Consider the following 23,287-nt stretch of genomic DNA (forward strand, 5'->3'; position numbering starts at 1 on the left):
TTTTTATTTTAATGCCTACCATACTCAGAAGGTGATGAATGCATAGCTACAGTTTAAGAAACCAATACCCACATACCCAACACTTTGCTTAAAAAGGTATTTGAGAATTTCTGAAGCCCTGTCCGCAATGCTCTCCTGTCATTTGTCTAAATTGTGCTAAGCATTTACCTTGCTTAGCTTGATGGTATTATATTCCACAATAAGTGTTTATTTTTGCAAGGATTTTGATCTTTATATAGATGGAATCTGCTGTGACATATGCTCAACTTGACCGCTGTTTGGAAAAAAAAAAAAAAAAAAACCAAGTGAGTGTATTTTACAGATCTTATTGCTTTATTCAGTGATTCTTGAACCAGGTAGCATCCTAGCAGGTAGGAAGGAACTCCAAGAAGTACTACATGCAACCCTTTTATAGGCAGAAGGGAGCAGGAACAAGGAAAGTATTTTAGGCAAAAAGTGGATTGCTTATTGCAAGGTTAGTTTATCTACAGAAGATGGCAAAGATTTATCAGGCAGATTACCTAACTAATGATGATCACCCAGCTCCTGGTTGGCTGGTTTAAGATTCCGTATCTGGAGGAGCTGAAACTCTAAGTCTTTGTTTGGTGAAGGGGGAACTTAGCCCGAGAGATCACTCTTTGACAACTTTTAGATTCACCTATCTTGATACATGCGAAGTTCATCCATTATCACTACTGTATAAGATTCCACTATTCACTCATTCAACAACAATAAAAATCTTCAACACCTCTCTCGCTCCTGGCATTGTTCTAGATGCCAGAAATACACGTTAAACAAAACTCTCAAAACCTCTGCATTCGTGCAGCTTAAATTCTCCAGAAGGAGAAGGAAGAAAGATGATAAACTAGAATAATAAATGGTAAGTTTTTAGGGAGTGATGAGCGCTAATGAGAACAGGAAAGGGGGAACAGTAACCCTAGTTGGGGGGGGGGTTACGGTTACTTATACAAAGTGTTTAAGAAACGTCTTACTGAGAAGGTGACATTGAAGAAAGATCTGCAGAGAGATAGTAAGCCCAGTTAAGGATCTGTGGGAAGGCTTTCTGGCAGGCTGAAAAGCAAATGCCCAGAGGTGGGAGCACTCCTGGCCTGCTGAAGACACATTAAGGAAGCAGGCAGAAAGAAGTACAGGCGAGATCAGAGGCAAGAGGACTAGAATGTGCAGGCTCTTACTGGTCATGGTCACTGGATCTTACTCTGGAAGAGAATGTTCTGAGCAGTGGAGATGTTAGAGTAGGCAGTTAGTTAGGGGTTAATAGGCTGCCGGATGTCAGCAAAGGGGGGGGGGGAGTCAGGGTCAGCTATTGGGGGGTGTTAGAAACCTGTCTGGATAGCAGTACCCAAAACAAAGCCACAGGAAGCCGAATCAAAGCAGACAGGCCCAAGACAAAGAAGGCTGGAGACCCTGATCAGGTAAGGGAGAAAAGGTGAAAAACCCTGTTCCCAAGAAATCCCCTCCCCAAGTAATACATATTTCACCCTTAGTTAAGAACTGTCAGTAAAAGATGTAGAGACCCGAACCCAAATAAACTCACTCAAATAAACTTTCCCACTTACACCACTCAACTGCGTGTCCCATCTCTCCTTGAATTCCTTCTTGCAACATGACCAAGAGCCTCCTGCAGCATCCCAGCGGCAGGCAGGGCAGAGGCCTCAGGACTCTGGGTCTCCCTTGTCCATCCTCTGATGTCCATTTCTAAGTGATGACTTTGACTGCCATGCTGAGAGTTAACCAAAGGGTCAAAGGAAACAGCTGAGAGACTGGGGCTAGCTTAGAAGTCCATGGTCCGTCCCAGGACAATGTGGAATAGAGCCCACTGGACCCGCTGGACTTGGGGACATGGGGTATACTGTGGAAAATGCCACCCAGATTCTACTGTGAACCTGAATGTTCTCAAAGAAATGTGCCATAAAGTATTCATATCTTCTTGCCTTACTTATATAAACTCCCATGGAAGTTTAAAGTGTATTAGAACATTCAAAAGGGATTGCAAATATTTAGGAAAAATAACCCAAGTGACCCAAGCAAAGAGATGCTTGAGCAAGATGGTGTTGGAACAGAGGGCTCCAAAGGGTAATTCCATTACAACCCTATAAATTTATGGAGTCATGAAAACCTACATTTTTTGTATACAATTTTTTATTATATATAATTTGCTTAAAAGAAATTGAAATCTTGCCAGCTTGTTTTCTTTTGCTCATATCTTTAAGTAAGCTCCACTCCTAACATGGGACTTGAACTCATGACCCTGAGATCAAGAGCTGCATGCTCTTCCAACTGAGCCCATGTCTTTCCACTGAAACAGAGATCACGAAGCAAATGGTGATTATTACAGAGCAGCTTTTAGACCTCTTGCCATAGGCATCACAGTGGGTGTGTTCTGTCTTGAGCACAAGGGCACACAGTAGGCACTTAAAGATAGAGAGAAATTAAAATGGGGCAGACATGATGTGTAGTTGTTTGGGAAGATAACCGAAATGTTTCTTTGGGTAGATGAGGTAGTGATGATGGTATAAACCTCAAACTCCCATCACAGCCTTTGGAAAAACAACAAAGGATATAGCAGAGGAAAGAGGTAGTGGTGAAAGTGGCAGTAGTGTTCCTAAAATGGGTATAAAACCACCACCAGGAAGAGAAAGTACACTCTGTGAGTGAAAACAGCAAAACTGTGCAGGTGTAGAAGGGAACGGAATAGAAATACTTCAGAGTACATGCAGGATATTTAAACAACTCCTATAACTCGACAACAGTCCAGTCTATTCCAAGCATGGGCAAAGGATTTGAACAGAACATTTCTCAACAAAAGATATAAAAATGGGCAAAAATCTTATAAAAGAGAGCTTCTACATCACTAGTCATCAGGGCAATGCACATTATGACCAGCGTGAGACACCACTTCACACCTTTGAGTGTGACTATTACAGAAGGAAGCCAGAAATTACCAAGTGTTGGCAGAGATGTAGAACCACCCATATTGGAACTGGAACCTTCACACGTTGCTGATGGCAATGTAAAATGGTGCAACCACAGTGGCAAAGAGTTTGGCTATAATATCCACTCCTCATATGACTCCACAATCCCACTCTTAAGTATCTGCCCAAGAGAAATGTCCACACAAACACCTGTACACAAACGTTCACGGAAGCATTGTTCCAGATCGCCAAAATGTGCGAATGACCCAAATGTCCATCAGCACATAAATGGATAAATAAAATGGGATGGATATTTACAATGGAACACTACTTAGCCTTAAAAAGGAAGGATATCCTGACACCTGCTATAATGTGGATGAACCTTGAAGACATTATGCTAAGTGAAATCAGCCAGACACAGAAGGACAAATATATGATTCAACTTACGTAATCTAAAATAAGCAAATTCAGAGAGGCACATGGAGAATAAGAGGTGACCGGGGCTGGCAGCAGGGAGTATGGGGGAATTACTGCTTAATGGGTGTGGAGCTTCTGTTTGAGGTGATGAAAGTTTCTGGAAATAGATTGTGGTGATGGTTACAAAATATTGTGAATATCCTCAATACCACTAAATTGTACACTTAAACATGGTTATAGTGTCAAGTCTTATAAATATTTTACTGCAGTTTAAAAAAAATACATGCAGGAGGTGAGGAGACATCCACAGAAAGATAATGCTTTATGCGGAGAATATTGTTAATGGAAAGACAGCGATGTGGAAGCCATGTGTCAAGGGGTAAAGTAGCAAGAGGAGGAAACAGAAGATCCTGCAAGAAAAGAGAGAAAATCCCCCCCAAATGTTTTTGACTCCACAATTCCTCCTCCAACCCCTAAGTCATCCAGTCAAGAAATCATATGTTGCTACACAGACGGAAGTAGGTTTACGCAACTTACAGATTTTAGGTACAGACTCAACCCTGTGACAGAAAGGACACAGAAACGAGCTTGCAGGGGCTCTCGAGGCCAAGTCTGGGACAATTTCAGCATCAACATACACAAAGATATTAGCAGATTACAGTCCATTAAATAAGAAACCATGCTTCCAGTCATAAAAACAGAAGATAAAACACTTGCCTAAAGTGGAAGGCCAATTAATAAAGGTATAAGAAATGACGGTATTATGAGATCTCTATGTGGAAACCATTTTGATGATAATAAAGCCAGTGTCATCTATAGATGCTAAAACTGGCGGAGGTGAGATTTTCTAGTACAGGTGTACATGCATACACTAATCGGATCACCTGTCAAGATACTAATGACTGTGAAGAGAAAAACAGTGACTTTAGAGTGGGAAACCAGGCAGACACAACCTCAACCAAGGTGAGGCTGAAATTACCAACATCACAAGGCTCCCAATGTGATAAGACCACGAACTGAGAATATAATATTGCTTTGGTAGTTTTCTTACCAAAAAAACACAGCATAAACCTTACCATGCGGAAAACACTGGACAAAGCCAATGGAGGGGACAGTCTAGGGGGAAAGAAATGGGCTTATTCATTTCATAGAGCTCCTCATGAGAAAATGGGTTTGGTAAGAGAAGGGCCCTACCCACCTGGAAGGTAGACATTTTAAATAATTTAATTACTATGAACACTATAAATTCAATGTATCAGCCATGTCAATTCTATTATAAAAGAACATAGTCCTTTTTCAGGTTGCTTTGAAAATGGCCCATTAGAAAGGTATAAAAATGGATAGTGTTCTCTTCTGCCTAGTCCTCTTATGCACATTTTTTTACTTTAGTATGTGTTTCCTGACTTGGGATAGGAACCATCTCTCTTCATCTGGTGATCTAGGGAGATGAATGAGAAGGGAAAGTATAGACAGGAAAGGGAGGTGTTCATAGTTTTGTTGAGGAGGCATGTTTAAATTCAACAGTGGCCGGAAGAATGTTATGACCTTGGGCGCACAGTTGGTTGAGCACCTGACTCTGGGTTTCAGCTCAGGTCATGATCTCGGGGGATTGAGCTTCGAGTCAGGCTCCTTGCTGAGCATGGAGTCTGCTTAAGCTTCTCCCTCTCACTCTGCCCCTCCCTCTGCTCTCTTTACTCTCTTCTAAAATAAATAGATTTTTTTTTAAAGTTATGACCTTGAAATGGCCCTTGAATACAACCTCTTAAACTTGATGTGCACTTCACCTAGGGTGATCAGGCAGTAAGATCTGTTTTATCCTACTTTAAATGACCCAGTATAGAGTTGGGGCAAAAAACTCTATTTAATCATTTTTACTGATATACACACTGGCCTTCCTCCTGATCCTCATTCTGGCTGGCCTGGGTAACCTCTTCCTGGGAAGGCAGGCCCTCTCAGGCATCAGGCGAGCTGAGGAACCCCAGGCTCCTCCCCAAGTCACTTCCTTGCCTCACAGCCAGAGGTAATCACCATCCTGAATTGTGTGTTTGTATGGTAGCTAGTCTCCAAATATCGTCCCGATGAACCATAACCCTGGTATTTATATCCTTGTATCACCTTCTCCCCTTGAATCTGGACCACATCTATAAACCATTTTTCACCAAGAGAATACAGAATTGATGTCCTATGACTTCCAAAGCTGAGTTCTAAGATCGGCACTTTCAATGTAGATCCTTTAGGGTGCTGGCTCTGGGGACACTGCCTCTCAGGAGCAGGCACCCTTCTGTGCAAAGCCCAACAGGGTCTCAGCAGCAGACAGCATTGCGTGTCAGCCACCCTGGACACCAAGCCCAGGTGAGCGGCAGCTGCTTTCTGACTGCAAATGCATTAGAGACGCCAAGTAGGAACTGCCCAACTGAACCCAGATATGGAACCAACAGTACTAATAAATTGTTGCTTTAAGCCATTAAATTTGCCACAGATAGCTAGACTATCTTATCTTTCAGTCACTTGCTATTTTTAGTATCTTTACTATATGTATAAATCACTTAAAATTAATTTAATATTGCAGAACATGTTATTATACCATATGTTGTTTCCTATGACTTTTGAAAAGTCAACAGGCCTTTAAATTCATCAGTTTGCTTATAGCTTTGGTTCACTTATTCTCACTGCTGCTCTACATTTTTAATATTTCAAAATTATTCATTTTCCTATTAACAGACATTCAGACTACTTTCAAACATCAGTGTCTACGATCAGTGCTAAGAATATCTTTATACATGTCTCTTACCACTCATATACACACATTTATTTATCATATGTACATAGGAGTGGGACTTCTGTGTTTGATGACATGCACAAGTTCAACTTTACAATGTTGATGCCAATGGTCTATATCAATTTACACTCCCACTAGTGGAGAATGGATTCCAGTTATTCCACATACGTTCCAAAATTCAGTAATGTCACACATCTTCATTTTTACTCATCTTTAAAAAAAATCATAAAATTTGGGGTGCCTGGCTGGCTTAGTCAATGAAGTGTGTGACTCTTGATCATGGAATCGTGAGTTCAAGCCCCACATTGGATACAGAGCCTACTAAAAAACAAAACAAAAATTAAAAAATAAAATAAGATCTATTTAAAAAGTCATAAAATCTCATAAAATCCTCTCTGTGATCCTAATTTCCATTTTTAAGCACTTTTCATGTTTTTAGAAATCTCTATTTCCTCTTCTGTGAAAGAAGTAGTCATCTATTCAGAACACTTTTTTCCCTACAAGGTTGTCTTTTTCTTTTTTTAAGTTGATTTGTATAAAGTATTTAAACCTTCCAGACAATAAGTGTTTGTCAAAAAATGTGGAGAGATCTATTTTATGTCTTTTCAATTCCATTTTTGTATATTTTGATAACCAGGTTTTTTTTTTTTTTTAATGTGAGCAAATATAGAAAAAGATTTCATGGCTTATTTGTGTTCTGCTTTAAAAAAATCCTTCCTTATTGTGAGGTCATAAAGTTATTCTTTACATCTTCTTCCAAAAGGTATACAATTTTGTCTTTCACAGAATTCTTTTTGTGGTGAGGGTAGGCATCCAACTTTTCTTCTATGTGGATGAAATATTTTTCTCAAAGCCATTATTCATTATTGAATAATTTGTTATTTTTCTATACTGCTCCTGTCATATGACTACTTCTAATAGTTTAACATTTTTTTATTGCAGGTTTTTGGTAAATACGCTTTTACCAGGCTAAGTAAACTTTCCACTGCTTACTAAGTTTTTACAATGAATGGGTGCTGAGGGTTTTGGTTGCTTTGTCAGCCCTGAGATGAAGGTATGGATTTTGTACCTTTAACCTGCTCCAGTAGTACACAGCAACTGTAAGTTTCCTAATGCTAAGTAACCCACCCATTCCCATGAAAAATTTCCATTTATCATGATGTATGAACTATGCTGAGGTACTGCTGGATTACATTTGCTTTGTTTAGTAGGATTTTTACATTTTTGTTCCTGGATGATACGGGCCTGTGTTTGTTTTTTTTTTTCTTTCTTGTACTTTCCTTGTCAGATCTTGGTACCGGATTATATTGGAATCATTGTGCTTGCACACGATCACCTCTTGATGATCCCACATCAGACTCAAATAGCCTGTCACCTGCAAGTTTGAGAGACCTCAATGTAAAAATAACTGGGCCTGATATTTTCTTTGTGTAACTTTATTCAGATTTATTTGGGGGGATTATTTTTAGGACTATACTGTTACTGGGAGGTATGATGATCTAAACATGTGCCCCTTCAAAATTCTTGTTGAAACCCTAACCCCAGAGGTGATAGTATTAGGAGGTGGGGCCTTTGGGAGGTGACTATAATGAGGATGGAGCCTCATGAATTTGATTAGTGTCCTCCTAAGAGGCCTCAGAGCTCCCTCGCCCCTTCCACCATGTGAGGATCCAAGAAGGCGCTGGCTAGGAACCAGGAAGAGGATCCTCACAAGAACAAACACACCCATGTAGGTGCCATGATCTTGGACTTCCTGGCCTCCAGAACTGTAAGAAATTAAATTTCAGTAGTTTAGAACCCACCCAGGCTGTGGTATTTTATCATGGCAACCTAAATGGACAAAGACAGGGAAGTTATGTTTTCCTAGAAATTTTCCAGAAATTAATTTAAAAGAATGGTTGTGAGCGAGGAAAGAGGCACTGCAGTGGAAGATTACATGACTCAGAAAAGTCTGTTCCTCATGAGTCTGGAACAGTAAAACTGATTAGTTGGTCCCAGGAAGCAAACATTGAATTCAATGATTTTTGGCTTCAGCTCAGTCCCTACCCCCAATAGTACCTTTTCTGAGGTTTTTTTTTTTTTTTTAAACTCTTTGACAAAGAAAAAGAAACTAGTCCCCCCTCCTTTTTTTTTTTAATAAAATAGGTAGTTTAGTCCTTAAGTGCTTGCCCACTCCAGTTGATACTGGACAACACTAGAGGTTGTTGCTTCTGTAAAGTTCAGCAATTTTAGTTTGACTTGGGAGATAGCTGTTTTTACCTTGCCAGAATTATTATTCACATTTTAGAAATGCAGAAATGTGCTAACTTGTTGAAGCATCTAACAGCCCATTTACTGAACTTAAGAGTCTGAATTTCTATCTTGTGGCCCTCAGAGTGTGGGAGGAAGCGAAAGTTACCTGGTTCACTTTACCTCAGCTAGGATGAATGGTGATCCACATTCTTCCTGGGCCTTCCTGGATGGTAACCGGAGAGCTTAATGAAGGAGGCACAGCCTGGGTGCCAAGAGGCACACTCCCATCTTATACTGTAAGATCATCACTCACATTTATCAGTGGAGTAACTCGCAAAAGCAATAGTCGTCTGAATAACCTTTAATTCTCAACCTCACGCAGCAAAGGTAATCACTTTGTGATAAAACCAAGTGAAATACCATGCATTTTGTGATTTAAAATAAAGTGGCTTTAGATCTGCTTCAGAGCTGGGAACAAGTTGTTAGGGAGAAAACACGGGACCATGTGCCTGCAGAGTTTACAGAGTGATTTTCTTTTCAGGTAAATGGCTTGGAAAGCAAAGAAGAAATAACCCCAAAAGTTTTCACGACCACCAAGTACACGTTTTGCCTTTAAACTATTAAAGAACATATTTTAGCGACAGTGAGGTAGCTACCGGTCACCTGCTTGTATTTCTTCTCCAAAACATTCTTCTTAGTAGAACTGGCTTGCATAACACTCAAATGTCATTTCAAAAAATAGATTCCTAGATTAATCTAAAGTCTGGATTTTATGGCTGCGCTTTTACATAAATCAACAGGCTTCCCAGTGATGCTTGCGAAAGCTGGGGGCTCTTATCACACGTCACCAGGGACAAGATAAAAGAATCTTACACATTCTCTATCTTATAGCCATGATAACTTAAAAACTATGAAAACATTTCACAGTAGCTTTCCTAATACACTTAACGTTACCTGCATCATGAAGTCTCTGATGTCTGAGGAGGTCTACATTCTGAAGTTTAACTCACAATTAACTACTCTTCATCTCCTGCCCAGGATGAGATTTTGAAATTGAGTATGAAATGAACTTCAGTTGGAAGACTTTCCACATGTGTTTTATTCATAGTTTTTCTCCACTGTGAGTCCTCTGATGATTGGTAAGGGATGAGCTCTGACTAAAAGCCTTCCCACATTCTTTACATTTATAAGGCTTTTCTCCTGTATGAATCCTCATATGGGTCATAAGGGATGAACTTTGTCGGAAGGCTTTCCCACATACTTTACAGTTAAAGGGTTTCTCTCCAGTGTGAATTCTCTGGTGCTGAATGAGAGCTGAGCTTTGGTTGAAAGCTTTTTCACAGTCGTTACATTTATAAGGTTTCTCTCCAGTGTGAATTTTCCGATGAGTATTAACTGCTGAGTGGGAACTGAAGGCTTTTCCACATTCTTTACAGTTATACGGTTTCTCTCCGGTATGGATTCTGTTGTGTATATTAAGCCGGGAAATCCAGGAGAAGGCCTTCCCACATTCATTGCATTTATAGGGTTTTTCTCCTGTATGAATTCTTTGATGCTGTATCAGAGCAGAGCTTTGGCTGAAGGCTTTCCCACATTCTTTACATGCATAAGGTTTCTCCCCAGTGTGAATTCTCTGATGTATGATAAGGGCTGAGTGGTAACTGAATACTTTCCCACACTCATTACAATTAAAGGGTTTCTCTCCAGTATGAATTCTATGGTGTCTACTTAGCCGCGATATTGAAGTAAAGGCTTTCCCACACTGACTACATTCATAGGGTTTCTCTCCAGTATGAATCCTGTGATGCTGAATAAGAGATGAGCACTGGCTAAAGGCTCTCCCACACTCGTTACATTTATAGGGCTTTTCTCCAGTATGAATTCGTTGGTGATTATTCAGGGATGAGCTTCCTTTAAATGTTTTGCCACACTCGTTACATTTATAGGGTCTCTCTCCAGTATGCATCCTCTGATGTCCAATGAGAGATGTGGTGAAACTGAAGGCTTTCCCACATTCGCCACAGATGTAAGGTTTCTCTCCTGTGTGAACTCTCAGGTGCTGAGTGAGAGAAGAGCTTTGGCTGAAAGCTTTACGACATTCCTTGCATTTATAGAGCTTCTCTCCAGTGTGGATTCTCTGGTGTTTACTCAGGGAAGAACTGTGGAGGAAGATTTTCCCACAGATGTTACATTTGTAACATCTGCGCACCGTGTTGACTCCCAATTGTTTAAACAGAACTGAATACTGCTGGGAGTGGGGTTTCCTTCCTCTGGAAACAAGTCTGGGTTTTCTAATAAGGGGTGATTTCAGACTGAGATTCTTCCCAAGCTCAATACTCGTAAAGCTCCTCTCCCTCATGTAGGTGTTTTTGATGGTGACTAAGACTTTCCTGAAAGGTTTGTTCTTTTTGCCTTGTTGCTTCTCTAGCTTGTCCTCATTTATGTAGGCTTTCCCCAACTTGAAGTCAAAAGGACCGTCCCCTAGGCGTTTATTCATGACTTCCTGATTTTCTTCTTCAGAAACTGTAGTTTCAAATAAGCGTTCCCATCCTAAAATAAACAAAACAGGTAAGTCTCCCTTGCACTAAGAATAAAGAAAAGTGATACCAAAATATACAAGGAATGCTAACAAATACGTCCTGGATGTTTAAGAAAGGAAGGGGAGAAAGAAGGGCAAGAGAAAGCAGCAGCATGGGAGACATGCCTGGGTGGAGAGGTCTGCAGAAAGCCGTATGTGGGTGAGCTCCAAGGAAAGCTCCTCTGACAAGGGCAGCCAGGCCTGCTCTAGGAACAAAGCTGGGGTCAGCAGGGGACAGAGCACTTCTGAGTTCAGTGGGTTGTGTTACTCCTCAGCTCCCTTTCCCATGTCAGTCACTGGTGCACTCAAGGTAAATCCACGAGGAAACTGCAGAGGGGCTATAAGTGAAAACTGCTGTTGTGGAACTCCTCTGAGTGCCGTATGTGGTGTTGTGATGGGCATTTCCTCACTCGTTCAAGCAATTCTTTACTGAGTAGCCACCATGCAAAGGTCAAGAACAGAAGTATGGGGAACATATCAGGCAGGAATCCAGTTTTCACAAGGGTTTGCATTCTAGCAGCAGGGTACTGACAGTGACCAAGCAATGAAATAAACTAGGGATGATGAGTCCTGGGGGTGATGAGAACGAGGAAAACAAAAACAAGGTGATGTGCAGTATGAGTGAATGAGCTGACATTTTAAACTGGGTGATAAGAAAGTAGAATTAAAGATGGGATCTCAATAACGAGAGATGGCCATGCAAAAACGTGGGTATAAAGATGATTCCGGTCAGAAAGAATGTAAGGTGAGAGTCAGCTTTGAGTTGTCCAGGAACCCAGATTCATCCAGTGTGGCCTGAGCAAGAGGGAACAAGACAGTGTTAAGAGGTGAGGAAAAGAAGTACGCAGGAGCCGTATCACGCAGGTGATAATGGAAGACATTTGGAATTTCTTCAGAGGATCACTGTGGACTAGGAGGGACAGGACAGTTTTGTTTAAAGAGGATCACAGTGGAGGTGCGACAAATGGGCTGTCATTGGCAGCGGGGGTAAACAAGGGCAGATGTAGAGCAGCCACTCGGGAGACTGGATGGAGGTGATGGCGGTCTGCACTAGTATGGCAGTGGAGGGGGGCACATTTGGGATGCTCTGAAGGCAGAGATGACAAGAGTACGTATATCCTGAGTACGTGAAAGAGAGGACTGAAGGATGATATCCAGCTTCTGGCCTGCGCAGCTCAATGGGAAACTGGTACCATGTAATGATATGGGGAACCTTGGGGGAAGAGTACACTCTTGAGAATAATTTCCAGTCTGCTTTTGATCACTTAGAATACAGTGCAAGGAATGGTTTCACTGCTTCATAAAGAATGAATGTATTTTCTTAAACAGTTTTTATTTTCTTAACTGAAAAAGAGACATATAATCATTGTAAGAAAAATAAAGAAAATACAGAAAACTATAAATACAAAAATCAAGTTTACCACGATTATATATATATACACAACACACAAATATAATCATTGCTAGATGAGGAATTTAGCTCACCAGAATTTTTCTGGATATTAGAAAACACTTTCATTTGAAAAATAAAAATAGGTTGAAACTATACTTCCCCCTACCTACTCTTCACTTAAAAAAATTGTAGGCTTCTCTTCATAGCAACAAATGAAGGTTGATACCATCATTTTTTTTTACACCATCATTTTAATGGCAATGTAAGATTTCAAAGCACAAACATAATTGTAATTTAATAAATCCCCTTCTAAGAGTCACTTAGCTTTCTTCTCCTCAGTGATACCTCATGTTATTAACATTCTTTAGACCACCATTGCAACTCTGCACAATTATTTCCTTAAGATAAATTTCCAAACCTAGAATTGATTTTAATAAAGCCAGACCATCCTGCAGAAAACGTACACCCATCAAAATCCCTCGAAAGATACTCAGGTATCACTCGGACCAACAGGAAAACACTGGATATGTATTTCTTAATTTGGGGTAATATAATAAGGGGAAAATGGCTTCTCATTGCTTTAGTTTGTAATTCATTGATTATAATGAAGTTGAAGTTTTTCAAAGAATCCTGGGTGAATTTTCAAATTCATATTCCTTTATTTTTTTTTAAAGATTTTATTTATTTATTTGACAGAGATCACAAGTAGGCAGAAAGGCAAACAGAGAAAGAGAGAGAAGCAGGCTCCCCACTGAGCAGAGAGCCCAATGTAGGGCTCGATCCCAGGACCCTGGGACCATGACCTGAGCCGAAGGCAGAGGCTTTAACCCACTGAGCCATCCAGGTGACCTCCTTGATTTTTTTAATGGTAATACTCATGCCTTTGTACTATAATTATTTCTTCTCTGGACCTTTTCTGTTTCTCTTTATATTATGCCTTTGTACTCCAGAGCCACTACAGCAATCTTAATAGTAGGAAAAAACTAGAAATTAAAATTTCTGGAAGATTATTTAATAAAATATGGCTTAATAATACAATAGAGCTCTTTCAGAAAGGTAGGCCTCTATTTAACGAGGGCTAAAGAGCTGAAGTACATTCACAATTTAAAATAGGTTTGAGAGGGGCGCCTGGGTGGCTCAGTGGGTTAAGTCTCCTTCTTTGGCTCAGGTCACGATTTCAGGGTCCTGGGATCGAGCCCCGCATCAGGCTCTCTGCTCGGCGGGGAGCCTGCTTCCTCCTCTCTCTCTGCCTGCCTCTCTGCCTACTTGTGATCTCTCTCTGTGTCAAATAAATGAATAAAATCTTTAAAAAAAAATAGGTTTGAGAACAGTATGTAACATCAATCTCTCTCTCCGTGTGTCTTTCTCTCCCTCATGCACAAATACAATCACACTCAAATAGTCACAATCTGAGAGGATAAACAGTAAAATATCAACAAAGGTTCATCATGGTTGGTTGGCAAAATTTCAGGTCTATCTCTTTAAAAAAAAAAAAAAGATTCTGTTTATTTATTTGACAAGGGGAGAGAGAGAGAGAGAGAGAATACAAGCAGAGGGAATGGCAGGCTGAAGGAGAGGGAGAAGGCTCCCTGCCAAGCATGGGGCCTGACGCGAGGCTCGATCCCAGGACCCTGGGTTCACAACCTAAGCTTAACCGACTGAGCCACCCAGGCAGCTCTCTTTATTTATTTATTTTTTTTTTTTTTAACAATATTATGTATTCCTTCTATAAATTAAAAGTAGTTAATTTTTTTTCAACTGCTTACAAAAGAAGAACACAGTCAATTTGGATCCTAATGATTTCTTTATCAACCAGAAAGCTCGGAGCCAAATTCTAGATTCACCCAGGGCTACTATGCTGGCCCTTACCACATACATTCACTTTCTAAGGTTCTGACCAAACTTCTGTTTTATTTTATCATTATTCTTACAGTTAGCTTCCTTGGATTATTGGTAGAATGTGACAGAATATATGTTAGTATGTAGTAGGAAAAAAGATCCCTGAAGTGAAAAAAAGACTTGACTCTACAATGCAAAGGACCCTGTGATGCCAAAAACAGTATTAACCCAAAAACTCTTTGGTATTTGATACAACCTAATGAATCTTCTAAATTCCGAAGATAAAAAAAAAAATCCTGTAATATTCTAGACAGAAGATTAAAAAAAAAAAAAGGACCAGATTTCTACACAGAAGACAGAGGAAAAAGAATTAAGCTAACAGAGGACTTTTTATCAAGGACACTCAATACTCAGACACTAAAGTCAAGTGTGAAGGGAAAAAAAAAATTTGATGCCAGAATTCTAGATCCATAATTCTCACTGGAGAGGTAAAAGAGTATTTTAGACATGCACAAAAAGAGCACACATGAACCTTTCTGAAAACATTATTCAAGAGAATATTCTAGTCACACCAAAGGGGGAAAGCTGAAGACAAAGCTAATGAATAGAAACACGGGACTGAGCTGACCCAGAAAACCTATGTCCTGCCATGGAGAGGAATAAATGACAATAAATGATAAGAAGCAAAGCTCAAAGGAGAGAGCCACCATCTGGTGCTAGAATCAAAACAAAACAGAACAAAAGCAAAGGTGGAAAAAAATCCAAAATGACAATAACAGGAACAACAAAAACCAAAGACAAAGCAGAACAGCAAATGAAAGCTTAAGGACCCAGCAACCCAGAGGAGTTTTAGAGATTGAGAGATATATCCTAGCAGCCAGGGTCTGGAACGTATTATTTTGAATATTTTCTTCACACAAAAGATTTAGGAGAATGCTGTATTGAACATCTGCAAACCTCCTGCATAAATTCTATTTATGACCATTTTGCTACCCCTGCCTTCTCACTCTCGTGTAGTATATAAATATGCATACATCTGTGTTTTCTCTTTAGCCGCACCGTATATAATAATTTGCAAACCTAAAATGTCAAACAAAAACCCAAGCTGGAACAATGAGGGATGTACTGTATCGACAGAAGTTTGTTCAAACCAAAGGGACAATAATTTAAAATCATCAGTCCAAAAATTGAATGGGAGGTCCTCAGAGAGGGAGAAAAACCATGAGAGACTCTTAATTATAGGAAACAAACTGAGGGTTGCTAGAGGGGAGAGGGGTAAGGAATAGGCTAACTGGGTGATAGGTATTAAGGAGGTCATGGGATGTGATGAGCACGGGGTGTTATGTAAGACCGATGAGGGGCACCCTAGTGACCCAGTAAAGCCTCTGCCTTCGACTCGGGTCATGATCCCAGGGTCCTGGGATCGAGCCCCGAATCGGGCTCTCTGCTCAGCAGGGAGCCTGCTTCCTCTACTCTCTCTGCCTGACTCTCTGCCTACTTGTGATCTCTGTCTGTCAAATAAAATCTTTTTAAAAAGTTGGGGGGGGGGGGCACCTGGGTGGCTCAGTTGGTTAAGCCACTACCTTTGGCTCAGGTCATGATCCTGGAGTCCTGGGATTGAGTCCCACATCGGACTCCCTGCTCAGCAGGGAATCTGCTTCTCCCGCTGACCTCTCTCCTCTCATGCTCTCTCTCTCTCAAATAAATAAATAAACTCTTAAAAAAAAAAAAGAATTATAGTTTTAAAAATTAAAAAAAAAAAAAGACTGATGAATCACTGGCCTCTACCTCTGAAACTAATGATGTACTGTATGTTGCCTAATTGAATTTAAGTAACAAAAATTAAAAAAAAAAGAGAGAGAGAAAAGATCAGTCAGAAAAAGAGGAGAAGACAGGAGTCACAAACTTTGACGCGTTATATAAGTGTTACCTTTTCTGCATTCACATTACAAAGGATACTGGAGACAAGTGGGCCCTTCTTGGGAGAATTCAACTCTCCCTCTGAACCTGCTGTATCAGGGCTCAGATAGATAGAGAGAGAGGATATGCCCTTCCCAGTCTTTCCCGCCCGGCCTGGCCCATTCAGGAAGGCCCTGGTCCATGTCTCCTGAGCAGTAGCACCCAGGAAGTGAGAAAATGCTCTGCCCACTTCCCAATCATTGTCACTCACCTACACATGGGCCTTGAGAAACTCCATTTTCCACCCTCCAGGGGTCTTCCCCTTGCTGCAACTGGAAGATGACCTTTGGTTTGGAAAACAGGATTCCTGTTTGTGAGCAAAAAGGGAATGAGTCCGCTGTGCAGATATGAGCAGCCACCCCGGCACACAGATCCAGCCCCAGGGGCTCCGGGGCAGAGGGACAGCTGAAGGAAGGAGACATCTTTTCAGAGAGGGGCTTCAATTAGGCTTTTTGAGGATGGCCAGGAGGTGGCCTCAGGAAGAAAGTCAGGGCGCTGGCTGTGCATGCCTCTATTGGAACCTCTCAGGAGACCCAGAGGGATAGAGTGTGGAGCCAAAGAATGGCAAAAGCGCACAAAGGCTGCCCATCACTGACTCTACCAACGTAAGGCCTTTCCTGGCAGCGGAGGGGATAGCGACTGCCACCCTGAGAGCCCACCTGCGGCTGAACGTGACCAAGCTCTCCAAGTGTCCTCCTTGGGGAGGGCCCCACGAGGCTCCTCCCACAGATTCTCTATCATGAGGAAAGGTCCTTACCCAGCGAGACGAGGGTGCCGTAGTTCTCCAGCATCACCTCCCGGTACAGGGTTCTCTGTGTGGCGTCCAGGCGCAGCCACTCGTCCTGGCTGAAGAACACGGCCACGTCCCTGAATGTCACAGACTCCTGCAACGGGAAACCCGTTCCTGCTCAGTGGGACCAGACCCCCAAAGGGGCGGCTGAGCAGTCACCCTGTTGCCATGCAGGGCTACGAGCATCTCTAGGCAAGTCTCTGTCCTTTCCAAATGTACATACAGTTGTCCCCACTTCTGCAGGAGGGACTATGTTCTAAGAACCCCCCTCTCCAAGTCTAAAACTTGGAGAATACTGTACCCTACATATACTGGTTTTTTTCCTATAAATACAATCCTATGATAAAGTTTAATTTATAAATCAGGCAGAGTAAGAGATTAACAAGTCATAACAGAACAATTACGACAATATGCTGTAGCAAAAATTATGTGACTGTGGTCTCTCCCTCTCAAAACATCGTAATGTGCTGTACTTACCCTTCTGCTTGTGATATCGTTACAGCTAGACCCCAAGACCTGACCTTGACTGCCCACCTGCTTGTGCTCATGGACCTGTATCCTACATTCCTCCTTGAGCTTTTCTTTCCAAGTTATCTCTCAAGATGGAAAGTGAAACCGCCCCTCCAGCAGTAGCGACTTGGACAAGAGTCTCACTGACAAGCTCTCCAGCCAGCCCACACCACTCATAGCAGTTTGAGCTAGAGCCCTGACTCACCTTGCACAGATGGGACCGTGAAGTGACATCTAGAATGACTGACAATTACCTCCACCTCCTTAGGATACTACAACCTCCGCCCAAGGAGGACACGAGCCTTGTTTACATAACATACAACGTGTGTTCAGACGTGTTTCCTTAAGGCGCATGTGCAACCTTACGCCCACCTCCACATACAGTGACAAGGATCCCCTTTTTAAATATTCAGCTTAACCCTAAATAACAGGAACCCATCCACCCTGGCTTGGGGAGTCACGGCTTCGGAAGTATTTGGCATGATCTTATATGCTGCAAAGGAAGTTTCCCTGGTGCAACAGCTCACCTGGTGTAGTTTCTCTTGGTGGCTCACCCAGGAGTGTGAGAGGATAAAGTGCCCCGGAGTGTGAGGAGTGCCCAGGAGGGTAAAGTGCCTACACGAAGGGAAGTGAGGAGAATGACACAGGCTTGCGGTACAGTGTCTGGCTACTTCTGACCTTCTAAGGAGAGGCTGGAAGCAGGATCATCTGGTAACTGAAACCATCAATTCCCTGATGGATGCGGGGGGTAAGGGGGACAGGGGCTACTCTAAGTCTTTTCAAAGGCTCAGGAAGTCACTCGCCAGGCTCACAACTCCGGACCACTTCCGTGGAGGCCTGGAAGCCATCGCTTTGAATGTGCCAGCCTCTCAGTCTCCTGGGAGTGGGCGGGCCTAATGGGTCACCTGACGCATGTCCAAACTGGGCTGTAGCCACTCAGCATACAAGTGAGTCTTCTGTCTTGACAATCTCTTCGGGGGATGGCCTGTGATGCACGTGACATTCGGGCTGAGCACTTATTCAATGATAAAAGTGTTTTCTTTCTCTTCTGCTTCTGTGGAGAGGTTTTCTGGTTTGGGAGGAGATTGTGTTCTTAACAATATTTCTGTTAAGTGCCACAAAAGGGCCAAGAAGGGAAGAAAACACTGTGGACCAGATGCTTCATTTCCCTCAATCTGTCCCGCAAGACCACTAGTCCTACCTAGCTGGGATTCCTTTTCCTTTCACCAGCTCTTTTAACCTGGTCCTGCTCATAAGCCCCAAATTTCCCAATATAGTCCAACCCTCAAACAACAGGAGTTTGCACTGAGCAAGTCCAAATATATATAGACTTTTTTTCAATAAATACAGTACTGTTAATGTGTTTTTCTCTTCCCTTTAATTTTCCTAATAACATTTTCTTTCTCTAGCATGCTTTATTATAAGAACACAGTATAGAATACATATACCATACAAAATATGTGTTAACTGACAGAATTGGTAACGCTTCCAGCCAACACTAACTATGGTTAGTAGTGAAGTTTTTGGAGGAGTCAAAAGTTATATGTGGAGTTCTCATTTGCCACCATGTGGCTGGAGCTAGAGTGTATTATGCTAAGCAAATAAGTCAGTCAGGGAAAGACAAACACCATATGATGTCACTTACATGTGGAATTTAAGAAACAAAACAGATGAACATAAAGGAATCAAGAAAAAGAAGAAAAAGAGGGGAGGCAAACCATGAGAGACTCTTGACTGTAAAGAACAAACAGGGTTGCTGGAGGGAGGTGGGTGGGGCTAGATGGGGGGGCATTAAGGGGAGCACCTGCTGTGATGAGCACTGGGTACTGCATGTAACTGATGAACCACTGAATTCCACTCCTGAAACCGGTATTACACTATATGTTAGCTAACCAGAATTTAAATAAAAACTTTGAAAAAAAAGTTGTATGTGGATTTCTGACTGCTTGGGACAGGTGGGGTCAGAGCCCGAGCCTGTATGTTAGAGTAGGCAGAATGTTGGCTTCTAGCAGAACGGAGGCCGGCAACGAGGAAGTTGTGACCAGCTGTGGGGAAGGTCAGAGGCTGCCCTGGCAGCCCTTCACAAGCCAGATCAAACCACACAGGCCCAAGATAGCAGCTGGCTGGACAGGAAACCCCTGACCAAGTTAGGAAGAGAAAGCTGAAACCCTACGTCCCTGCCCCAAGTAATGAATATCCTACCCCCTAGTTAACAACTGTCAATAAAAGATAGCAACTCAAACCCCAGGGTGCAAAGTGCTTGCTCCCTCTCTCTCTCAAGGTCATCTGCTCTCCTATCTTGAGTGTATTTTTTGCTTTAATAAACTTTCCTGTTGTGTCACTCATCTGCTGTGTTGTGGGCCGGTCCTTGAATTCTTTCTTGAGACAAGACCAAGAACCTTCAGCAACTCCTTCAAGGACAGGCTGGGTCGAAGCCGCTGGGCTTCCCCAGTTCACCCAGCAACACTGAAAACCTGTGTTCTTCAAGAGTCAGTTATACTAGAAATATCCCTGACCACGCTTGCTGATTCAGAGGTCTTCTTTCTTGGATCTTCCTAGAAAATCACCTGGACTCCTATGAGGGACTACTCTAGTTGATTGGTCCTCAGTTCCTTAAGGGTAAAGACCATACATTTTCTCTTTGAATTCCTAACGTTACAAAGAGAATTACTGGACTCCCTCAAGGTTCCACCCTTCACAGGGAAAAAAACAAACCTAGATCCCTCACAGAGCTCTGGTGTGGCTTTGGAACAGGACTGGAGAGGGACTTAGCTGCTAAGCTGGGAATTCCCAAGAATACTGATCCCAAGCACCAGACAAACAGCTTCCTTCAAGAGTTACCCCACCAGGCCCTTGGGTGCCTCCGTGGGCTCAACCACGATGGCTTCAGTGTGTTCACGACCTCTGAACCAAGAAGGCAGATGAAGAAAGGAGCCTTGACTCACCTGAGCTTGGGCTGGGAGCAACCCTGTGGCCATTTCTCCCTCCCTGCTGCCTCTCCTAGAGAAGCCTCCTGAAATGGAAAAAGAAACTGTGAGCAGTCTGTCTGTCCATCCTGTCTGTACTCCCACCCTCACGAGGCATGCCTAAATTAGCTCCACACACTGAGCACCCTGCAGACGGAAGCCAGAGGGAACCTGAGAGCCCAGGCATCCCTGCGTTGGAGGGTCTGTGAGCATGGCCACCCAAACGCAGAGTGTGTGGCAAACATACTTCCAGTCCTGGGCCTGCTACCTTTCAGCCAGTGGTTTCTGAATAAAGGTAAATCAGACTAAGGAATTAGAACCATCTCATGGACATTAACAGAGTAAAGGGCAGTCAGGCCCGGATCACAAAGATGTTCAATGAAAGAGAAGTAACATAAATACTCTGCACATCTGCACTTAAATATTTTGAGATGTATTACAATTATAATTACATTGTACCTAACATACTATATAATTAGATATAATGTATGACAACAAAATAAAATAATACGGTAATTATCATCATTCTTCACTAACATTTGAAGGAAATTGGTGTCCTTTTCCGGAAGAGCAAACCAAAAATTAGTCCTCTGTTCCCCTTGGAAATGGTGCTTCCTTTATGAAGAAAGAGTTATCAAATCTCCTTAATATAAACGAAAACATTACCCATCCTCTCCCTGCTCCAAAAAAAAACCCACAAGGCTCAGAAGAAAGAGCATCATTGGCTAGAGATGAATTTAAATTTTGGAGAAAAGGGAAGTAACTCAGCAAAAGGACAAAATTAAACAAAAAAAGAATAGTCAAATCACTCTAGGATTCACTCTGAGAACGGGGCCACACAAGCTCAATACAGCAAGGATAGCAAAAACTAATACACATAAAATAAAGTTGAAACTGGAGGGGGGTGGGGGGAGACCAACGAACGCGATCAGCCAAAAACCGCCCCAGGGTGCACGAACCCTCCAACAGGGCAGAGCTCCCAGCAATCTCAGTTCTGGGGCCACTGCTCCAGGAGCGCTGCCCGAGGCTGGCTCCCGCGGCTCAGGCAGTGACAGCTCCGATTTCCGGGGAAGGGGGGCCGCGGGAGAGCTCCCGGGGCAACGCCCCCTTCCCGGGCCGCCTTCACCTGCAGAGGCCGCCGCAGCTCGGACTCCCGCGACTGGGACTCGGCTGGGACTCGCGCGGCGGCCGGCCCTCTGCCCTGGCCCCGCCGCAGGAGCTGCACACCCCGGGCCCGCTCTCACCGGCACCCTCTACCTGGGCCCGCCGCGACCGGGACGCCAACCGGCGCACCGCACCGGAGACAAGCAGGATACCTAGCCTGGGGACATTTTTCACCACCGCCGCCAGGCCGCCGGGCGCAACTGCGCCTGCGCACGAGACTTGGAAACTGGTGCCTCGGCCGAACGGCCGCGCTTTTCCTTACGAACTCTATTTCCCAGAGGTCATCGCGGGACGGCGGCCTATGGTGCCCGAGATGGGCCAACAGCCCTAAGGCTGGAAAAAGCCGTCTTGCTGGGAACCGCCAGAAGGCTGCAGCCGCGTCTTTTCCGCCTCTCTCGCCGCCTGTCCTGTCGAGCGCGCTTTTCGGGAAAAGTGAGTACGTATTTAAAAATGTGCAAAATTAGCCGCTCGCTGCCGCTTGTTCTCGGTGGGTGAGTGAACTGCGGCAGCAAGAATTCTTGGAATGCCAAGGTTCGTTCGGCTCGGGGTTAAATGCGCAGAAACCGCCAGGTCCTGTGCCCTTATCGGAGCTAGTCATACTCGCGTCCCGAACTGCAGCCTCAGGAGCAGAGGGACAGGCAGGGTCCAGCTCGCTTTTCCGGTCAGCCTCAGGGTGCGGCCGCCCCTTGAGGAGCGTGGTGAGATGTGTTGCAGGGGTCTTTCCGCGAATATTGCGGCGTTTTGTGGCGGCTTGTCGCCTCAGGCTGTGCTGCCTGGTTTGGTTCCTCGGGATCCTTCGGCCGGACTAAGCTTGTGGTTTCTCTCCCTTGACGGGAGGGAACCCGTCTAGTCGGCGAGCCGCGCGGTGTTCATTATTGGGGTCTTTTGTTCTCGGCTGTTTATTATTTTTATCTATTTTACACGTTTTTGAGTTTTTAAACAATTATGTCTGAGTGTCGTAACCTGTAGAAGATGTATTTTTAACTGACATTCACATTGGGTTAAAAAAAAAAAAAGCGCAAGCCCGTCATTTCCCTTTTTACGACCCTCTAATGAGGGTCCTCATTATGAGGGTCCTCTAATGAGGACCTTCTTCTGAGGGCGCCTGGGTGGCTCAGTAGGTTAAGCGTCTGCCTCCAGCTCAGGTCGTGATCCCACATTCCTGGGATCGAGTCCTGCATTGGGTTTTCCTCTCCTGCTACCCCTCCCCCTTCTCATTCTCTCTCTCTCTCTCTCTCTCTCAAATAAATAAATAAAATCTTCAAACAAATAGTAAAAATGACTCCTTTGAATTGCAAAGTTTGTCTTGTAGCATTGACTATAATCCGCTTCCTAACTGCATCTTCAGTGACTGGTACTGTGGGGTGCTCCCTGAGGGTTGAATGATTCCTTTTTTAAAATAACCAGCAATGCAGTTTACAAAACAGAACTAAAACAAAAGGGCGCTTGAAGGTAGAAAACAGAGTAACTAAAATATGCCAGAAAAATATGAAAAAAAAATATCTGGGATCACAGTGTGATGTCAGACAAAAATTGCAGAAAGGATGCAAGGCAAATAACAATTTATTTGGGGGGCGGTCTTAGGAATTGCATTTGGAGAGACCCAGGTATTTGGGAAAAAACCCAAATAGTGCTCTGCCTTGGGGGCAGAGGAATTCCTAGGATTCCTAGGAAGGGAATTCAAAGAAGTCTTAGCTAAATTGTTTTGCAAAATTATGTTTGGCTGA

At 43.1% G+C, this 23,287-nt stretch overlaps 1 protein-coding gene across 3 annotated transcripts; it reads right to left on the reverse strand.

Annotated features, from left to right (window-relative positions):
* Window positions 1–9,436: 9,436 nt before the first annotated feature.
* Window positions 9,437–21,759, reverse strand: ZNF879 (zinc finger protein 879). Of its 3 annotated transcripts, none has more exons than XM_032846820.1 (5): window positions 21,654–21,759; window positions 20,376–20,443; window positions 16,888–17,014; window positions 16,342–16,437; window positions 9,437–10,911 (listed from the first exon to the last, which is right to left on the reverse strand). In XM_032846820.1, the coding sequence occupies exons 2-5, from the start codon at window positions 20,406–20,408 to the stop codon at window positions 9,464–9,466; spliced, it is 1,704 nt and encodes a 567-aa protein (XP_032702711.1). In that variant the 5' UTR covers window positions 20,409–20,443; window positions 21,654–21,759; the 3' UTR covers window positions 9,437–9,463. The 3 variants fall into 3 exon arrangements, with proteins under 3 accessions (XP_032702711.1, XP_032702714.1, XP_032702713.1); XM_032846823.1 differs by lacking the exon at window positions 21,654–21,759 and adding an exon at window positions 21,356–21,372; XM_032846822.1 differs by lacking the exon at window positions 21,654–21,759 and adding an exon at window positions 20,934–21,043.
* Between the last annotated feature and the right edge of the window lie 1,528 nt (window positions 21,760–23,287).

This window comes from Lontra canadensis, unplaced genomic scaffold (assembly GCF_010015895.1).
Source record: "Lontra canadensis isolate GAN:19392208 unplaced genomic scaffold, GSC_riverotter_1.0 scaffold181, whole genome shotgun sequence".
NCBI lineage: Eukaryota > Metazoa > Chordata > Mammalia > Carnivora > Mustelidae > Lontra > Lontra canadensis.

Bases quoted from the DNA above. Each gene is read 5' to 3' on its own strand.
- ZNF879 (XM_032846820.1), bottom strand. From the start codon at position 20,408: ATGGCCACAGGGTTGCTCCCAGCCCAAGCTCAG. The intron at 16,438-16,887 runs GTAAGGACCTTT...GCTCACAAACAG, and splicing joins CGGCACCCTCGTCTCGCTGG to GAATCCTGTTTTCCAAACCA. The intron at 10,912-16,341 runs GTGAGTGACAAT...TGTTTATTTTAG, and splicing joins TTCTCAAGGCCCATGTGTAG to GATGGGAACGCTTATTTGAA.